The sequence below is a fragment of the Trachemys scripta genome, chromosome 1 (assembly GCF_013100865.1).
Source record: "Trachemys scripta elegans isolate TJP31775 chromosome 1, CAS_Tse_1.0, whole genome shotgun sequence".
Lineage (NCBI taxonomy): Eukaryota > Metazoa > Chordata > Testudines > Emydidae > Trachemys > Trachemys scripta.
Window position 1 is genome coordinate 196,681,858 of NC_048298.1, and position 20,630 is coordinate 196,702,487.

The 20,630-nt window shown below is 40.2% G+C and overlaps 1 protein-coding gene across 4 annotated transcripts in view; it reads right to left on the bottom strand.

Moving 5' to 3' along the window:
- The window catches only part of USP9X (ubiquitin specific peptidase 9 X-linked), a 222,625-nt gene that overhangs the window by 62,082 nt on the left and 139,913 nt on the right, over positions 1–20,630 (bottom strand). For 3 of the 4 annotated variants that reach the window (XM_034754291.1, XM_034754275.1, XM_034754282.1), the window contains exons 25-26: positions 16,885–17,010; positions 9,992–10,158 (exon numbers count right to left, since the gene is read on the bottom strand). In XM_034754291.1, the coding sequence (XP_034610182.1) occupies positions 9,992–10,158; positions 16,885–17,010 (293 nt within the window). The remainder of the gene's footprint in view (positions 1–9,991; positions 10,159–16,884; positions 17,011–20,630) is intronic. The other variant, XM_034754300.1, reaches the window with a different exon arrangement.

Consider the following 20,630-nt stretch of genomic DNA (forward strand, 5'->3'; position numbering starts at 1 on the left):
GTTTATTTCCTAGACTGTCTCCTTATTCCACGGCAGATGCAACTTCACCTACATACTATGTATGCATTGAACATCAAATGAAGTCAAAACTGATGACCTGGACTTTAGTGAGACATGAGAATGCAAAGTTTAAAACAAATTATATCCTGAATGCCCTTTACCTTTGCTATTTGTGACATTCAGCATATAATTCTCAAGATACTGGACTTCTGGCATCCTAATTGCAGGTCATATTTAAAAAAAAAATCAGAGCTGAAACAATTTCTTGCTCAATTTATTCTACTTTTTCTACAGCAAGTTACAGTGGATTAGTATATTTGATTTGGGGGAAATGAAGTAACAGCTGCCCAAATTGAACTTGAGCACTCCTGAATTTTGAGGGTGTTCAAATCTGGAAGCAGGTGCTAGATTCCCTTTCTGAATATTAGCTATATCTGGAGAGGAAAAGTCAATTTCTGCTTCCATGGCTCAGAAGTGGAAATCCTCCTAAGTGCCTGGTACTGTATCTAAAGCTGCCCAGGTCTAGAGCCTCCCCCCTCCCTTACTTTTCATTTTAAATTCTAGTGGAATCCACATACCTCCCTTGCTAGGCTTCAGATAGAGAGGTGCACCGTCCATTTAGTCCCCCCAATTCCTTCTTTGGGGGAGAGCCCAGGGCTGGGGCGGCCGGGGATGCGGGGGGAGGGGGAGGGGAAAGAGCCCAGGACTGGGGAGAGCCCAGGGCTGGGGCAGCAGGAGGGTGCAGGTGGGGGCCAGAGCTGGGGCGGCAGGGAGTGCGGGGGAAGGGGAGAAGAGCCCAGGGTGGGGGCGGCAGGAGTTGCGGGTGGGGGGAGAGCCCAGGGCTGGGGCAGCAGGGGAGTGCAGGTGGGGGCCAGAGCTGGGGCAGCAGGGGGTACGGGGGAGAGCCCAGGGCTGGGGCACCATGGGAGGGCAGCAGGGGGTGTGGGCGGAAGGGAGAGGGAGGAGCAGCAAAAAACCTAGAGCTGGCTCTGTTCCTACGATTCACAGCAAGCTAAAGATTTCAGTTCCATACTCCTTTCCCACACCCTTTCCTGTTGCTAGTGGCCAAGGGAATACTGGGAAATGTAGTTCTTTCCCTGCTCCAGGGCTGGCTCTATAGGCAGGGAGCTAACCAAGAAACTACAGTTCCCAGGGCCCCCTGCTGGTTCTCAGCTCCCATGCTGGATTCTTGCGCCCCCTTGCAAATCTGCCGCCCCAAGCAACTGCTTGCTTTGCTGGTGCCTAGAGCCGGCCCTGTACCAAACTATAAATTTTAAATCTTGTTAAGAAGGTTCTTCCAGTCAAGTATGTAATATGACTTACTGAGAATCCCCTTAAGTGATCAAAGTTTAAAATTAAATGCATATACCGCAAAGTAGGGGAGGAAGACAAAGATGTAATCAGAACACAGATAAGAAAAGAGAAGCTCTGAATATTCAGTTGGCTGTCTCCATTCTCTAGCCTTTCCAATCATGGTTTCTTTCATTAAAAATTGAGAGTAACATGCAACGTAACATATAACAATGTTGAATGAACATGTAACACGCAGCAACGTATACATGTAAAAAAGAAAACAATACTGTATGTTCACAAATGGTTGGAATTTGATGAGACTTAATGTCTTCACCATTTAAAATAAAATAGTAGAAACTGGAACATGCAAAAAAGTGCTATTTAAAAGATATTTTTAAGCATAAGATATTTATTTGGCAAACACACAATAGGACAAACATACAACAGGCCAAGTTCTCCAAACCAACACACACACACACACGTCTATGTCACTGTGAACAACTGTCATTACACTAAGAACTATCAGATAAAATGAAGTAATTTTATATAACAGAATTCCTTTCTGGACATGGGTAGTGCCTCTTTTCTTGAAAATACTGGTGGCAGTTCAGACTCATCCAAAAAGTTCCAGAGAGTTAGCTATTCCCCTCCCACTTTCATGCTCGATGAGTACTTTCACAGATGTATGGAATCATTAAAAAGTTTTATTATTAATATGTTATAATCTTCTAATACCTTCTTTAATTGTGCTAAATATATGTACACATGAACCTTGAATAGGCCATCATACATATATCCAGAAAAAAATTAACTCTGGGGGGGGGGAAGAGGGGGAACTGGAGAGAAATCAGTTACAGAAAAGAAATCTGGTACATTTTTTCCATTCTTGAACTGTTCCAAATATCTTGTACTGGGGGAGAAAGAGCAATAAGAAAAAAATAGTATGAAGGGAGAATGAAAATAGAAGAGAAACATTTCCCCTTCTCTACAGTAAGAGAGATTAGTAATTTTGGGATCGCCTCTTGGATCTTCCTGCTAAAAAGACACTTCTGCTTGGGAGTGAAAAATAAAGCTTACAGTGTTTTATGAAAAAATCTTGATGGTTGACAAGGTGGCAATTTTACAGATTTCCCCTGTTGTGACTGACATATCTTCTGCCCAGGAGGCCAATTTGGAATACAATGAATGGGATCTGGTCCCTTTTGGAATAGTCTTTATCTGTGGCTGAATAGGCTTCAATGATACAGCACTTGGTTCACTAGATACACAAAATATGGATGCATTGCAGATCTAGGCATTTAAAGGTGGAAGGAACTGAACAGGGATGATGTTTTCCTGAACTGATCAATTCTATTAAAATATATTTTAATTGCTTCTCTCACAGTGGCATGTGCCCATGCTTTTTCCTTCCAATGTGGAGTATTTGAGCAAAATGAGGGGAAAATATTTCTTGCAACGTATATGAAAAGTTAACATTGGTTACAAAAGATTTTAGAGTCCAAAGAGCCACTGTTTTCTCCCTCTTGAAAAATGCAGTAAGTCTTGTATCTTTTAACAGCAGAGATTTGACGACCACTATGCCTTTATGGAACAGAAATACGAAGTAATTGTATACAGTAGATTTTGAATAGATGGGTTAAGAGAGATCCCATCTTATATGAAAGATAAGAGATCACTGCTGGTTTGGTTAGAGATGCTGCTCTAACAAACTTGGATCTTCCTGCTAAAAAGACACTTCTGCTTGGGAGGCTGATCTACATCAGACTTGGATAAGCCTGAGTCTGAGACTGATTTATACTAAGACTTGGGATGCAATGGTGGTTGATACATGATCAGGTTTAGTTCCATCCTGTAGGATATATGGAAGAGCTGAAACACTTCATATTTCCTAGGATTGATCTATTGTGAACACCAGTGGGATGGATGGAAGGCTTGCAGCACCTGTTACTATGAAGGAATATTGCCATGTTTACGAGTTGCTGTTCAACAGTCCTGGGATACGTGCTCCTGTCTGTTAGTAGGTTGATAGAGTGGAGACATGAGATCTCTACTTGGTCTGAGTATCAAACCTTCAATACCTTTTTCGGGGGATGAGAACAACAGATGTCTTACTCCTTTTTCATCTTTTGACATACTCGGCCTAGTAGTGGAAGAGTGGAGGAAAGGTAGAAAAAACAATCTGCAAATTTGTGAGCCTGTTTCCCGATGGAGAGCCTAGCCTTTGTGTTACATCGAGATAGCTCTATGGCATCTCTAGTGGTGTAGCTTTGAAATATGAGCAGAAACACTTTGTTGCAGGGACAATTGAAGGACCATTCTGAGGTGTTTATCTGTTAATTGCTTAGCCAGTCTCCTCTTGTTTTCAGCGTACTCCCTTACACTTGACTGCCATAACAGAAGGTAGGTGACATTTTGCCCACAAAAGAATTTGAACTGCTCTGACATTTAGATTTGACATTCTCGTACCCTGCTGCTCATTTATGTATGCCAGGAGCACTGTGTTGCTTGACTGAAACAACACATGGCCTTGCTCTCTGGTGATCTTGGAAGTTCTTAAGAGCCAATCCAACTACTTTCATCTAGGAAGTGATAATTCTGAAGATATGACACTATGAAGATCTGAGCTTGACCATGTTCCCTGTGTATTATGGTTCTTCTAGAATCATAGAATATCAGGGTTGGAAGGGACCTCAGGGGATCATCTAGTCCAATCCCCTGCTCAAAACAGGGCAAATCCCCAGACAGTTTTTTGTTTGTTTGTTTTTTAACCCCCCAGTTCCCTAAATGGCCCCCTCAAGGATTGAACTCACAACCCTGGGTTTAGCAAGCCAATGCTCAAACCACTAAGCTATCCCCAATTCTAAAGCCTGGCAAACGTGGCTAAGATTAGGGGAAGTGGGGAGAGGAGATTACCATCATATTCCAGGCCCCTAAAAATAAATCTGGAAGCTCTGTCTTATTTGATCTTGCCTGTTGATAAAACTCTTTGCATGAGATCAGAAGATCTATGTCCTGGATAAAGATGGAAGGATGACACTTCAGAAGTCAGTCCCTGGATCTGACTAACCCCTCTCTGCTTTGGGAAAACTGACATCTATTTATCTTGACTCTGAAAAGAGATATTCTTTAAATGTATCATAAATGCATATTGCCAAAGAATGGAGGGGGCCCTCTGGGTTGCTTCTGGTGGTTCCAGGGGAAGCCTGTTCTGACGAGCAGGTCCTCTAAGAATGGGTATAGAGAAGTTCCTAGAGTTCTTAGCTGGGTTATCACTACTACTAATAGTTTTACAAACACTTTAGGAGGTAGACAGTACAATAAGTTACCCTTTGGTCAGTTGACTAGGCTCACATCCTTCATTATGCTAAATCTGGTTTGCTTCACCATGATGGTGGAGAAGGGAAAAACAGATAAGGAGCTCAGTGGGTGGCCCCATATAAGGGGAAGAGTCCCTTAAATTTCAGAGCATGTGAGAGAGTGAGAAAAATTGTTAGCTAATGGCACATCATCTTTAAAGACTGGGATGGTAATGGATGAGTCAGGAGAGCTGAAGTGCTGCTCTGTTTAGCAAGTTGGACACAGAATTAAGACATGAGGAAAAAAAGGGGTGTGGGTCAAGCCCCAGAATGCAGATAGGTTTGAACTGCCTCTAGTGTTTGCAGGAAGAAAGAAACAGTACAATTGTCTCAGACTGGGAAAGAGGTCAGGATATAGAAATAGAACAAAATTTCTCAAAACTAAAGCACCACTTCAAATTTGGTCCTAGTTAGCAGCAATCAAAAGTAAACACTGTCTCTTAGCTGTTCACTAGTAGTCTCTAACCTAGCAATCAAAGGCATAATTTAATGGCTGGAAGCTTAAGTCAGCAAATTTCTGACTGGAAATAAGACAGTTTTAACAGCAAGGTAATTAACCACTGGAATAGATTACCAAAAGGATCTTATAAATTCTCCATGATTTGGAGTCTTCAAATTAAGACTAGATGTCTTTCTAAAATGCTCTAGTTAGGCCAAGATGCAAGATTCAGAGTGAAATTCTACGTCCTGTGTTAAGCAGCAGCCCAGTTTAGATCAAAATGGTCCCTTTCTGGCCTTCAAATTTATGCATACTCAATTTAAATTCTGTAGTCCAGTTACTGATGCATAAATGCCCAGAACAGAAAACTCATTACAAATTGCACCTTTGCTGACCAGTTTTAGTAGTCTCCTATGACTGAAGGGGTCTGGATACTTAGCTTGGAGGTGGGGTTGTTATGCTACTACTTTGTGTGTTCTGTAAACAGGTTACCTCACTTTCTAGTCCAGTCTATCCAATACCTTTAAAAGTAAATTTACTTTAATATTTAAAATTCATGTTAAATGTAACTTGTAAGATGTTTAAACCAACTGTAAGTTAATTCTGTGACTTATCAGCACTGAGAAATATACAGCATGTTATATTCGCACCAGATGTTTATGTGAATGCCAAATGTAGTTAAATGTTAAGCCTCATGAATCAGTTCTTGCAGCAATACAAGGAGTTGCTAATTATCATTAAGACATGATTTGTCATTACAAATAACAGATGTCATTCATAGTAATAGGAGACTAGCCTAAATATTAGTTCTTTTGGCTGCTCCTTTCAATGGCAAAATACTAGTCACACTAGTATGACTAAACAGATTAAATCAGGGTGGCCAAACCATGGCTCGCAAGCCGCATGTGGCTCTTCTACAGTTAAAGTGCAGCTCACTTTAAAGTGCAGCCGGGGGAAAGAGGGGGAAGAGCTTGGAACCTCTGCCTTACAGTGGGATGGTAGGGTAGGGGCTTCTGTCCAGCGGTGAGAGGGGTTTGGGGCTTCAGCCCTGTGGAGCACGCCTGCTGGGGCTTGGGGTTTCAGCAAGAGCGGGGCTGAAACTCTGAGCCCCAGTAGGCGCCTCCTGAGGGGCTGAAACTCCGACCCTTGGCCAGTGTGCCCTGACTCCTGAACTTCTGAAAATCGTTGTAAAAGGCTCAGTAAGATTGGCCACTCCTGGATTAAATCATACAGGGAAAGGAAACCTAATGCAAAGTGGTCTGTTGAATGCTCACGTAGAAAAAAATTCAATAGTAGAGAGATGCCCAAGTGTGATCCATGACAGACTGCCAGTTCTCACATAAAAAAAGATCCAAAAAGTATGTAACTGCTGATCACAAATTCCTTGCCTTGTCAAAAAAACCAGTTGAAAGAGGATGCAGAAATCTATTTGCTTGAGATACCACTTATAGCTGCTATGACAAAAAGAGTATACTGCTGGAAAAGTCACAACAAATCAAACACTATAGTTATGTTGTTGGAAAAAAATAGAAGATCTAGACTGACATTCCATGCAGAAGATTTTATAGTACAATGGTCTTTTATTTTAAAATAAACTACTTCAAATTTAAAAGTTATGAGAGTTAACCAAGCATCAAACCATTTAGTAATGGAGAACTTATGAAGCAGTGTGTAACGCACACTGCAGATGCAGATCTCTAAAAGGAACTCTCTCTCTCTCAACAGTGCTGGTTTACTGCACAAACACTGCATGGCACATATTAGATATAACTGGACATGAATGACCTCATCATGAATAGTGGGTACCTCACCTACATCAATCAAAAATTGCAGGGGAATGGATATTTTGCCTCATCTACATTTGATTGTCTTTCCGCCTCTGAAGAAAAACTGAAATTTCTGCACACACACACAGTCTGATGAGATAAAATCTTGATGGATCTATGCAGTGTTTCATTTCCCAATAAATGCAACATACTTCTAGATCATTTACACATGGAGTGTGAGATCCACTTCCTGGAATTCAGATCATATGAGGGATTTATCTCTGTAAAGGAAAATGCTACTATTAAATCAAATGCAGATGCCAGATTCTTGAATAACCCTACACTAAACTGTCCCAGAGATGTCAGGCATTATTCAAGCTTGCACAATCAGGACTGCACAGCTTTTTACGAAAAAAGTCTTCCACCACTGCATCTGAAGTTCAAGAAGAGGTGAACAATGAATACCTTTACATATATCTCTGCTGCAACCACCCTCCAAGTTTGATGTGTAATGTACATATACTTGGAACCAAAAAAAAACCCTTGATTTTATATTATAGAAAGGCAGCTTTAAAAATACAAAAGAGATGGTGAAATAGAAGTCTATTTAATATCTGGTAGGGTAATTAAAAATAAAGTTAAGCAAATTTTGTTTGCATTTCTTTTTACTACAAGCTATGAAAACTAATATGTAAATTAATTAAGTGTGGATTTCAAATTTTTGTGAAGCTGCTAAGGCAACATTCAATATGACAAAGTAATAGCAGCCTTGTTAACTGCAGCCTATGATAATGCAGGGATACTTAATCGTATGGCTAAGCAACATTACTGTAAACCACAACACAGTACTGTGGAATGATATTTACCATTTTGTTGTGATTGATTCTCAAAACATTCCTGAACAAAATACTATGGGGAATGGGCCTATTACTGTTCTTCATGTCACATTTTACTGTTTAGGATTCATAGAATTCATTTGCGATAACTGATTTCAAAAGTTGAAAAAACAGCATCTTGAAACACATTGGGTGTCAGTTGCTTTCACACCCAGAGTCTGGCCTTTTGAAAGCTTTCAAACAAACCAACAGATAGAATGTGTCCTTGCTTCAGGTTGATATCTAGTAATTATGCTTATTCTCCAGTATTAAACTTCCCCACTCCCCTAAAAAACTTGACACCTGAAGTTCATGTTTCTTGTGGCTATCCTCAGCTCATATGCACCTCTACCCCGATATAACGCTGTCCTCGGGAGCCAAAAAATCTTACCACGTTATAGGTGAAACTGCGTTATATCGAACTTGCTTTGATCTGCCAGAGTGCTCAGCCCCGCCCCCCAGAGCACTGCTTTACCGTGTTATATCGGAATTTGTGTTATATCGGGGTAGAGGTGTATAACTAAGTTCAGTTATCCTGGTACCAGTGATTCAGTCTTTAAAACACCTGTCTTAGATAATATAGCAATCCACGTCAGCCAGAGTGAATGTTAAGAGGCAACCACTTCACAAATCTTTCTCAACAGATAAAGAATTTGTTAGGAGATGCATACAGAAAAAATGTTTTTTTCAACATTAGTGTATTAGATGTGTTATATGCTAAAGAAAACGTCTGGGAAGTTAATCACAAAACTTCATGCAGAGTAGTGTAGAAATCTTTAGTTTGTCACATCTAGAAGGAAAAGAAATCAAACACTATGGATGAAATCCTGACTCCATACAAGTCAATTTCAAAACTTGTATTCACTTCAATGGGGCTAGGATTTAACCCAGATAACTAACATTCAACAGACTGGACAATCATGACTTAACTCACTTTTATCTATTGTTGATCTTTTATAAATTGAATTAAAATGTCTGATGTCACAGTCATGGAAAGAACTGACAACACCAGAACTAAGAAGTCTTTAATAAAAATAATAGTTCTCTGGATAATGTTGTTTTAGTAACCCTCAACATTTAATGACAATCAAAGTGTTGCCACCTGGAAGTCATCCAAAACCAGCAAAAACCACACATTTACATTTGACATTACCAGTCACATTTGCTGCTTGTGAAAACGTTTTGAACAATTAAAGTTTACCTGAGAAGCACGTTACTTACTTTTCTATCTGCATTCAAAATTTTATACTTAGTAAAGACACCCCCCCCCTCCAGATTCACTAGCTAGACAAACTTGTACAAATTTTCAGATGAAGCAATGATTATGCAGGTAAACTGGTGTAACATTATTTATGTGTATTAACAATCCATGTACCAAAGAGACATTTCATAATCTGATTAATATTTAAAAGGGTGGCATGAACATTGAATAAAATGATTTTTCATGGGAGTGAGGATTTAGTGTAAGAGGACCTTATGATTCAATGCTAGCTTAAAACCTTTCTATAAATGATGCTTTGCCTCTGCATTCATGTAACAGGAGAAAATTAACCTGTGACAAAGTTCTATCCCGCTGACATTACTTAAGTATTTTATAGCTATCATATTTAACCTTTTTAAACAGCATTAAATAGAACATCTACTAGTCTTTTTGGAAGCTTAATAGGCACTCTGCCAAGTCAGTTGGACATTTATAATACATTAAAGTGTTCTCACTCTTAACAGTAAAAGAAAAGGATTAGAGTTTTTGAACAAATAAGTACAAGTTAAAAAGTAACAACATTAGTGTTACTAATACATGCATCACATTATGAACAAAAGTCAGAATGGCCAAATACCCTCTTCAGGATGTCTCAAACACTAATGAGATTTTTCTGGTTTAACTGACTTTTCAAACAAACAGCACAATTCTGGGTGGTGCTGAACACCTGCAACTCTCCGATTTCAATGAGAGTTGGTGAGACACAGAACCTAGTTACAAAGTTATATTGCTAAGCAGAATACGAATACATATTTGTACATGACTAATGAGTCAATCAGAAAAAAACAAAAAAACTTATTTTGAACTTACCATAGGTTGTCAAAAAATTAATACAAAGCAAACCAACATTGAAAATCTTTAGTATTTCAGTACAAAAAACCCCTTTGTAGTTAAAAAGCAGATAAATAGCTGGAACATCTACCTTGTGTTTTAGATTAGTTTGTACAGTGTTTTGAAGAGGTAAGATGCTATACAAGTGTTATTTATTTTAAATCACTTACTTGCTGTGACAGTGCAATAGCAAGTCAATGATAAATGTCTGCCATGCCTTTTCTTTACTAAGTGCATCCAATGCTGTTGGAATCAAAGCAAAACACAAGGTCATCACCTCCAAAGCTTCACAGCAAACTTGTTCATCTTCCATGTCTGGCTCATTGCCTGCATTTGTCTGTAAAGTGAATCAAATGAGCAGCATGAATGGATATAGAAAAGTGCAACAAATTTGTCTGGCATCTAGCTGTACGCTTAAAACACAAGGGGATACCAAGACTGTGTCCCCCAATGCCCAGCTAAATCTACAATGCAAGTTATCACATACATTGATTCAGTCATCTCTCCCCTATACTCTTTTCACACACCTGCTGCATCTTGTCTTAAATGATAGGCTCTCTGGGGTAGGAACTGTCTTCTATATATCTGCACAATACCTAGCAAAGTGAGGTGCTGACCTGTTTGGGTCCTGCAGATACTAGTGTAATACAACTAATGCATAGTAATATATGCAGAAGAGACTGCACCTTTTTATACTTGAGTAACAAGCACTTGGATCTTAGTTATACTTGTTTAGTTACTTTTCTTTCCACCTTTAACATTGGTAGCTTCTTAAATACAATATTTACCAATTTCTCCCCCTCCCCCCGCTTCACATTAGTATGCCTTAATATTATTTAACCCTCCCATCCTCCAGTTAAAGTTTCTCAATACTACTTGTCAAACTAACAGATGAGGACATGGACAATATAAACCACCACATAATAGGATGTGTACAGTAACTCCTCACTTAAAGTTGTCCCAGTTAATGTTGTTTCATTGTTACATTGCTGATCAATTAGAGAAGATGCTCGTTTAAAGTTGTGCAATGCTCCCTTATAACGTTGTTTGGCAGCCGCCTGCTTTGTCCACCGCTTGCAGAAAGAGTAGCCCGTTGCAGCTGGCTGGTGGGGGCTTGGAACCAGGGTGGACTGGCAGCCCCCCTATCAGCTCTCCCCTCCCCTAAGTTCCCTGTGCAGCAGCCGCCCAGCAGGCTATCAATTGCCAGCAGTTCAGCTGTCCCGCCCCCCACTGCCATGTGCTGCTCCTGCCTTGGAGCTGCTCCCGGGACCCTCCTGCTTGCTGTGCAGAGGGGGGGACTGACAAATTATTTCTATTTGGGGGGACTAAAAACTGCTTAAGGCTCTAGGCACTCTAAAACACAACTACAATACAATTCAAATCTCAGAAGCATTAAAATGATCAATTCAGAGAAGCTCAGCCAGCCACTCACAAAAACTAAAAAGCATTTTCTCAGTCTTCTTCAAAAATCTTATGAATAAGCAGACCCCCATTTAGAGAGAGCATATGCACTCATACTGTATATGTACATGTATTAAAAATATTACTAATTTAATGTTAAGACTGAGAAATTAAGCACTCAATGACCCAGAAAAGTTACTAGAGGCACAAAAACCTCTAGCAGCTGTACCTGTTATACACCTCGGACATGAGCTTCACTAATTCCCCTCAGGTAAGGGACCAGATCCTCAGTAGGCAATAGAGACAAATTCAGCTGTGGCAACACAGGCTGCATGGCCGTCCCATTGCATCCCAAACAGGGGTGGCTCTATGGTTTTTGCCGCCCCAAGCACAGCAGTCAGGTGGCTTTCGGTGGCAGGCCTGCGGGCGGTCTGCTGGCCACGCGGATTCGGCGGCACGCCTGCAGGACGTCTGCCAGTGCCGTGCCTTCAGCGTCCCCACCACCGAATTACCGCTGAAGCCGCGGGACCGGCAGACCTCCCGCAGGCATGCCGCCAAAGGCAGCCTGACCTCACAGCAGCCAGTAGGCCGACCCCGTGGCTTGCCGCCTCAGGCACGCACTTGCTGCGCTGGTGCCTGGAGCTGCCCCTGATCCCAAACCCAGACAACTGCAGAGTCATCCCAGGCACAAGATAATATGAACCCAGGCCCATGGGACAGGATACTCAGCAGCACATTTCAGGGTGTGCATGGAGGGCCAAGATCCCTGGAAGGTCTTATGCACCCTGGGGCAACACCACCACATTTTTATATGCCCCAGGAGAGCCATTACTTTGCAAACTGTGCAGAAGGAGGAGGGATGAATATTGGGTGGGAGTTTGGGGGAAGACCAAGGAAGCATGAATAGCAGTTTTGTGGAAGAACTGAGGTGCAAAAATGGAGGAGCAAGTGGATAGAAGTTACTATCATTGTATGTTACTACTAGTTGCTCACATTTTTTTTTTCTCCAATAAAAAGGAAAGTTTCTAATGCAGTGCAAATGTGGAGTTTAAAATTTTGCAAGCAGAGCTGTACTTCGAACACAGCAGAGTTGTCATCCTGCATTGCTTTAGAAAACCCTAAGGAGTTGCTTTATGGTTCTAAGGTGCTCAGGACCTATTTGACTAACTGAGAAGTTCTTAGCACTCCTTTCCTAAAATGAGAAAAGAATAGTATTTTCTTCAGATCAAATAAGCCAAATTTGAATGGTTATATTTGGGCCATTTTTGAGATAACACGTAATTTTTCTGACTGGAATATAGGCACTCCCCACCCCTTTTAGCAGAACTAAAAAATGGCTGAACTGATTTTGCCAAAGCTTCTGCAAGGTGATTTAAAAAAAAAATGCAGGCACACAATATAAAAACCAACATTAAGTTGTTTGAAAAAGCTTTGAGCCAATAGAACATATGCCAAATTTCAACCTTACCCATCACCAACAGTGATTATTATATGACAGTATTATAGAGGGGTATATACACACAGAATATGCATTTTAGATGACAGATAGATCACAGGCTTAAGTATGTGGGAAGAAGAGAAGGGTGTGAAAGGGAGATAATGAGGGAAAGTGGTAGAAGGAGAGGACAAAGCAAAGAAAGTGTGCCTTAGAGCTCATCTACACAGAGCAGTAACATGGACTACAGGGTGTGATTTCTAAAGCACTCTAATGCATTACACATTAATTAGTCAATGTAGAGCCTGCATTCATGCTCTCTAACAAACTTTTATTGTATACCAGCAGGGTCTACACAAACTAATGTGCAACACATCCGTGTATTGGTAACTGAGGCTATGCTAATTTTTCTTCTTTGGGTGGCAATCAAGAAACAAAAGATTTACGATCACTGCATTAGATACTCTGACATCTTTGGCATGTTAAATGATTTGAGGGTGCAGACAGAATCCCAACAACTCAAGAAGAGCAACTATCCTGCACAATCCACCCCTTCTACAAAGATGGGTTTTATTTTAATTATTTTTTTGGGGGGGGGGATGGGGGGGGAGAGGGAAGGAAGGAGTCCCGTGATCTAGAAGCAGGATAACATATAGCCCTTGCATCTGAAGAAGTGAGGTTCTTACCCACGAAAGCTTATGCTCCCAATACTTCTGTTAGTCTTAAAGGTGCCACAGAACCCTCTGTTGCTTTTTACAGATTCAGACTAACATGGCTACCCCTCTGATACTTGATACAGTCCTGTAGTGGTCCAAGCTTATCTCTTTGTTTAGCGCAAGAACTGGCTGGGCTGTGAAAGTATCATTCAGATCCTCTCGGTAGGGAGCACTTCAAAAAAGTCTCTCTGTGCCATGGCTTAAGATGGTGCTGATCTGGTTTGGTGGAAAACCAAATGCAGTCCTCTCTGACCAAAAGGACTGCTGTAACATAAGACTTATTGGGGCGGTAAGGAAGAATTCCAGAAGAACCTGGACTCACCTTCTAAAATACGTTTTAATTTTTAATATAAAAGAAAAATAAATTCACCAGATGATTTAATAAGTGAGTTTTGAACTTTAATTTATAGATTCTAATTTTGAGGATTCTGACAACTCTGATGAGAGCTGTCTCTCCAAGTTCCACTGAAAAATCAAAATTGTCAAAAATGAAGCAGAGTCCATTGAACTATTAGCATCAGAAGAAGCCTTTGTGAAATGTCTCCATCCTCCAGCAGTTAGAATCTAATTATTAGTATGCCAGCTTTAAAAAAATCATCTAGTTTTTTTTCCCCACAAGTGTAATGCTTTGGAGAAAAGCAGATTAACGATTTCACAGCAAGGAGCTAGTTGACTAAACACCCGAAACAGTCACAAGTATGTTTTTGTAATACTTCAGGACAGGTCTATAAAAACTTACATCGGTATAACTACATTGCTCAGGGGTGTGAAAAATCCACACCCATTAGCAACATAGTTATATTTACCTAACCCCCTTTGTAGGCAGCGCTACAACAATGGGAGGGCTTCTCCCATTGACAGCTATCCTCTCTAGCAGAGGTGGATTTTAACAACACACTGATGGGAGAACCTCTCCCATCGGCATAGTAGTATCTTCACTGAAGTGCTGCAGCTGCACCACTGCAGTGCGCTGAGTATTACAAACTAATTATTCTACAGTAATTTCTTGTAGTCTGTGTTCCTACGCTGTTGCCTCTGTCACTTAAAACTTGGATTTTGTGCAGTTTTCTCTTCCATCATACCCCCCCCATTTCTGCCATTTCTCCCCTTCTTCCATTTTACTTTGTTTCCTCCCGTCCCACTTTTGCTTTTATCCCTCCTTCACTCTGCTTCTGCAATTTCTCCTTTCTTTTTATAGTTTGTTCCCGAGAGTTTTTCCTTCATTTCCAGTGTCACCTCATATCACATTTCATGCTTATGTAGCTCTGGGCTTCTCTGCGTGAACATACTGATCTACTCCGCACTAACCTGCCATGCACTAAGTGACCATGTGGACTCTGCGGACACTCACCAAAAGTTTCCTATTGTGCTTTAATCTACTCCTTTTTCATAGTTGGGGTAGAACAAAGCACACTAAGGAACTTTTTGTGCACAGTAGCAGGGTCCACGTGGACAGTCACTGCACAGCAAGCTAGCACGGGGCAGATTTACACCTCCACTTGCAACCAACTGTTTGTGTAGACAAGCCCTCTGGTTTGATACATGCATCAGTATCAGTGGCACAAACACCAAAGAGAATGGTTGACATTGATGTTTGTGTACAAAGAGGGTGAAATTCTCCCTGTGCAAAGAACTAGCACAAGGCCTGTGCACAGTTTAAGTTTCATCTGAGTCTTATTTTCAGGGTTTAAATTGGTTTTAAAGTGTTGCACAGGTCTTGTGTTAGACTTCTCAATGGGGTGATTTCACCCTGAGGGAAAAATGGGTGAGAATCTAAAACAAATGTGAAAAATTCCTAAAACAAAGTGAAATGGCATTTAAAATTAATGTGTAGGAAAGATTCTCCTCAACTTGTGTATAATTCTCAACATCATTCATCCAATTATAGTTTCTCCTCGTTATTTCTGTGGCCAACATTCCTATTTAAGATACATACTCACTGCCTAATGTTTTCAATTCAATCTTTAACTATATAGTTTACAAATACAAATTGTAAAGCTTGAAACAGAGAGTCAAGGTTCAATTGTGGCTTTGCCACAAAGCCACAGTAAACAGCAGCACATTGTTGCACTGCTATACTCCCACCTGGTTTCCTTGTTATTTTAAGAAGGGGGTAAACTGTGCCAGGTCTATAGCACAGCACAGCGGAGGCTCTCCAGGATGCCAGGGCAGCTGTATTGGCTAGAGTGCTGGTAGAAAAGGGGACAAGGAACCAACAGGCCCCATGCACAACAAGACTTCAAGTAGTTCTGCCCTAGCCTGCCCCTTCCACAAACCTGCATGTGGAACCTGCTTCCCCTCCCACACTCCTTTTTTATGATATGGGTAGCAAATACAGAAACATATGAGAGCATCTTCTGCTTCTCTACTACCACAACAGCTTAGCCAGAATTTAGCCCCGTTAGTAAACTTCAAATAAAGGGAGAATTATTCTTCTTAGTGAGGAATTCATTTTGTGAGAAAGTGAACAGGATACCTAGGAAATCAGAAGTGCTAGGGCTACTAAGCTAGCTAAATGAGAAGCTGCTTTTTCTGGAAGTAAACCTACTTTTCTGTAAATCAAAAATTTAAGCAAAAGGTCTAGAATACAAAGAATAAAAGCATCCCACCAAATTCCTTCTTCCTAAGTGCTGAGCAGTGCCAGATTAACTTGATTAACTTTGAAAATTCAGAGGAGTTAGTGAAGAGACATGTGAGACAAATAGAATCTGCTCTTTCCAGAATTCAGCAACTTCCTTAACTACATCATCCCACGATACACATATATTTGCAATACAATTCTAGGAGTTGGTTATAGCATTACTTTTAAAATTTTATAAGCCACTGTTGATAAGTCGAAGGTTACTTTTATAAGAACAAGGTTCTGAGCAGTGTACACCAAGGGAAAAAAAGATCCAAAAGCTTGAGACAGTATAAACATTTTGTATGATACCCAGAAATATCTCCAACTCTGATTGGTCTAACCCACCCCTTAAATCCTGTGTATGCAAAGATCTGATATTTTAACTCCAAGTATGTGCATAAGCAATTAAGGAAAATAAACTGCTATACATGCTATCACTCAGTTTTACCAATGCTTCAGTGTCAATTTCAAAATCAAATTTCTTCCAAAAAAGAGAGGCCAACAACATTTTTCATTACATATATGCCTAGTCTGAGCTTTAAAAACTAAAGCATTTGAATTATCCAAATTACAAAAGTACACCTGCAAAATTTAGCATGTAACAAATGCTTATTTCACATTTGGATACAATAGAAAAAAAATTAACTTTAAGTTTAAGAAATTTAAGCCCAAAAATAATTGAAAATAGGCACACAGCATGGAAGTACCATCTCAATCTTAACTACAGTATCAAAACTGTGACCCTACATTAGAATCCAAAGTATATTACCAACAAGAATATAACTATTTGAAGATAAGTCACATTTTGAGCCTAAATTACTTGACACTGTCCTTTTTATAGCTGACCAAATAATTAAATAGAAAAAGAAGTTGCTTAAGAATTCTTACCTTTTCATAAATTTTACTAATTTCCTCATTTGAGCTGAACACCAGCTGTACTGACCCACACCCTGATGCCCAGACAATTTTTTGTACTGCTCTAATAACACAGATATCAGGGATGTATTTTGAAGCCTGGAGACAAAGAAATAAACAAACCACAGCAACATTAAAATACAGTTGCTAGTAATATTAAAATGGACTCTACACCATTACGGCAACTAACCTCGTAAAAATAGAATCTTTACACTACTTAAAGACATTTTATATTGAAACAAAAAAGATGATGCTATAACTTAGAAATGCTTGTGCCTTCATTTAGCATTTTACACTTCACTTTCATCTTAGCAATGCTCATGAAAGCCAAATGTGTGTATTAGATAGTGTCTCAGGATCTTCCTTCACGCCACTATTGTTACTGAGATATAGTATTATAAATTGATATTAGGTAAGTGATAAAAATATTTGATCCTGGCCAAAATTTAGAAAAAAGATTAAAATTAGTTTTTAAAAAACAATATTGAAAATAATCTGCTCAGCCATTTTTCATTAGAGAAGTATACATAAAATATACGTTTACTGGATTTCTCTGCTTAGCTCTCAACTCCAGAACAGCTGTGATTTGGAAAGCAATTAGCCTATAAAATGGCATAACTAAATTTGATATTAAGAAAAATAACCAAGATATTGCACGTTAGCTACTATCCAAGCACAGAAGAGTTCATCCAAACCGCTAATTAATTTTCAAAAGGAATTTTGCTACACATAGGCCATACAAAGTTTATCACAGATCCAAACACCTGCAAAGGTAATCTGAGTCTGTTTTATCAATGAATTACTAGAATGCAACAGTTTTGGGGCATAGTTCCTAGTTTATATACAGTAACTCCTCACTTAAAGTCGTCCCAGTTAACGTTGTTTCATTGCTGATCAATTAGGGAACATGGCCGTTTAAAGTTGCGCAATGCTCCCTTATAACGTCATTTGGCAGCTGCCTGCTTTGTCCATTGCTTGCAGGATTCTCTGGAAGAGCAGCACCTCCTTGTGGGGATTAGAACCAGGGGGGCCAACAGCCCCCGCTCCCATCAGCTCCCCTAAATTCCCTGTAAGGTATGTGGCTCAGCAGCTGCCCAGCAGCAGTTCAGCTGTCTCTCCCCCTACTGCCGTGCTGCTCCTGCCCTGCCCTCAGCCTTGGAGCTGCTCCCTGGAGCTTCCTGCTTGCTGGGGGAGAGGGGTGCTAGTATCAGGATGTCCACCTGCTCCTGCCCCCTCCCCAGCTCTGTACCTCCTCTCCACAAAGCAGAGGAGGGGGACAGGGCTCAGGGACAGAAAGGAGGGAGCTTGCTGGAAGCTGTTGCTTCCTGTCTGATCTGCTTAAAAGGGCAATGTACTTGAACTGGGGTCAGCGTACTTAAAGGGGGCAATGCACGTCTCTCTCTCTCACTCATGCATGCACCACCCAGCACATTTGAAAGTCAGCACCTGTGCAGTCATGCATGTGCTGTCAGGAGGAGGGAGTGGTGTGCTCCAGCTGGATAGAGTGGGCTCATCATCATGTTCAGTTTTCGCAGCTACTGCCCTCCTTCTATTGTGTTTCCTCCCTCTTTCCTCAGCCCATGCTGCCTTGTAGAGTGTGAGGCTACATTAACAACTGCATATTAACCCTTAAGGGCTCAGCCAAGTGCTAGTTCATCATTTAGCAGCAAGGCAGTCCCTGGGAAATATTCCACCTTTTTACTCCAGGACCTCAACCAAGCTTCACAATCATTCATTGCTGTGTACAATATTAAAAACTGTTTGTTTAAAACTGTTTAAATCTTATACTGTATATGTATATAATGTCTCTTGTCTGGTGAAAAAAATTTCCCTGGAAACCGCTCCCTCCCCCAATTGACATTAATTCTTATGGGGAAATTGGATTCATTTCGCATAAAGTCGCATTTTTCAGGAACATAACTACAACGTTAAGTGAGAATTACTGTACTAAAAAACATGCTATAGTTTCAAAAATTATCAGTGACCAATTGCTGCAAAAGAGTTGTTCATTTTCCAACATGCTTTATAAAGGTGTGATTCATTTAAAATATGCAATCAGAGTGAAATTACATCTTTCCTACCTCCCCTCCCCCCCCAAACCTCATCCTCATACACAAACACACGTCCTTAAAATTCTCCTTCAGGAAGGAAAATTAGCAAAAGGTACAAGTTAATGACCAAGTTTTAGTTTTGAGGAGTACTGCATCTCCTTCCTCCTCCCCTTGACCACATTTATATCATGAATGTAAACTTGGTTTTATATGCCATAATCTCCTTATAAGAGCACCTAATATAATTTTTTTAATCTGGAGGATATGGTATTTGAGAATATTCATAGCAAATTATATAGGCCAACCTTTAAAAAAAAAAAAAAAACAAAAAAAATCAAACAACCACCTAACAAAACCCTACGCCTCAAGATAGATGCCAGCATCTGGACCTGCAAGCCTAAGGGCTGGTCCACACTAACCCCCCAGTTCGAACTAAGATAAGCAACTTCAGCTACGTGACTAACGTAGCTGAAGTCGAAGTATCTTAGTTCGAACTACAAGGTACTTACCGCGGGTCCACACGCGGCAGGCAGGCTCCGGTCGACTCCGCGTACTCCTCTCGTGGAGCAGGAGTACCGGTGTCGACGGCGAGCACTTCCGGGATCGATTTATTGCGTCTAGACAAGACGCGATAAATCGATCCCAGAAAATCGATTGCTTACCGCCGAACCTGGAGGTAAGTATAGACGTACCCTAAGTAAGTAGCCTGGCTTTCCAAGGTGTTGAGAGCGCAGAAGTTCCAAAGCTGCCTAACTTGAGACATTTTTTTAAATCCTGGTCTCTGACTCCTCTTTTTAGATACGAAAAAAAATATTCCATTTAACATTAACTGTAATCACTTTATACAATGAAGAGGAAGAAAGCAAATTATTATACTCTCAAACATGAAAGTCAGAATTCTTGCAATTTTGTATTTTAAGTAACTGAAAAAAGCCAGTCTTAAAGTGACAATGTCAAGGTTTGTAGGTCCAAAATCTGACTCTCCCCACCCAATTTATATATTTTACAATAATAAGTAGATAAGGATAAAATCCAACTCCAGTTCTAAGGAAAAGTTATGCATTTCAGCTATGGTGTAATAAGACGTTTCTCTCTACTGTGATGTAAGCATGAAATAGGACAGTCAAGTTTCTAATTTTTATAGAACTTTAAACAACAAAACAGTAGTTCTCATACTAAAGCCAACTCTATGATTAGTTGAGTTACACAGTACCTTCGGGAGCCCTTATATTATATTTTGTTGATGGGCGCTATAAAAACAAAATAATTCCAATCGGGCTGTTTGGAACAGTAAAATCCAAGGCTAGAGGGGAAAACTGTTAATACATAAAACCATCTGCAAGATCCAAAGTAGTTAAGAGAATGTGTATTTCAAATTAATTTCTATAAATGCATATTTCGTAAAGATAAGCTATAAGTTTTCTGTGGCTTTACTTTTAGTAACTGTTTTAAATAAAGAACTACACCTCTACCTCGATATAACGCTGTCCTCGGGAGCCAAAAAATTTTACCGCATTATAGATGAAACCGCGTTATATCGAACTTGCTTTGATCCACCGGAGTGCACAGCCCCGCCCCCCCGGAGCGCTGCTTTACCGTGTTATATCCGAATTTGTGTTATATCGGGGTAGAGGTGTATATTGATTCATATATATCAAATATTTAGTA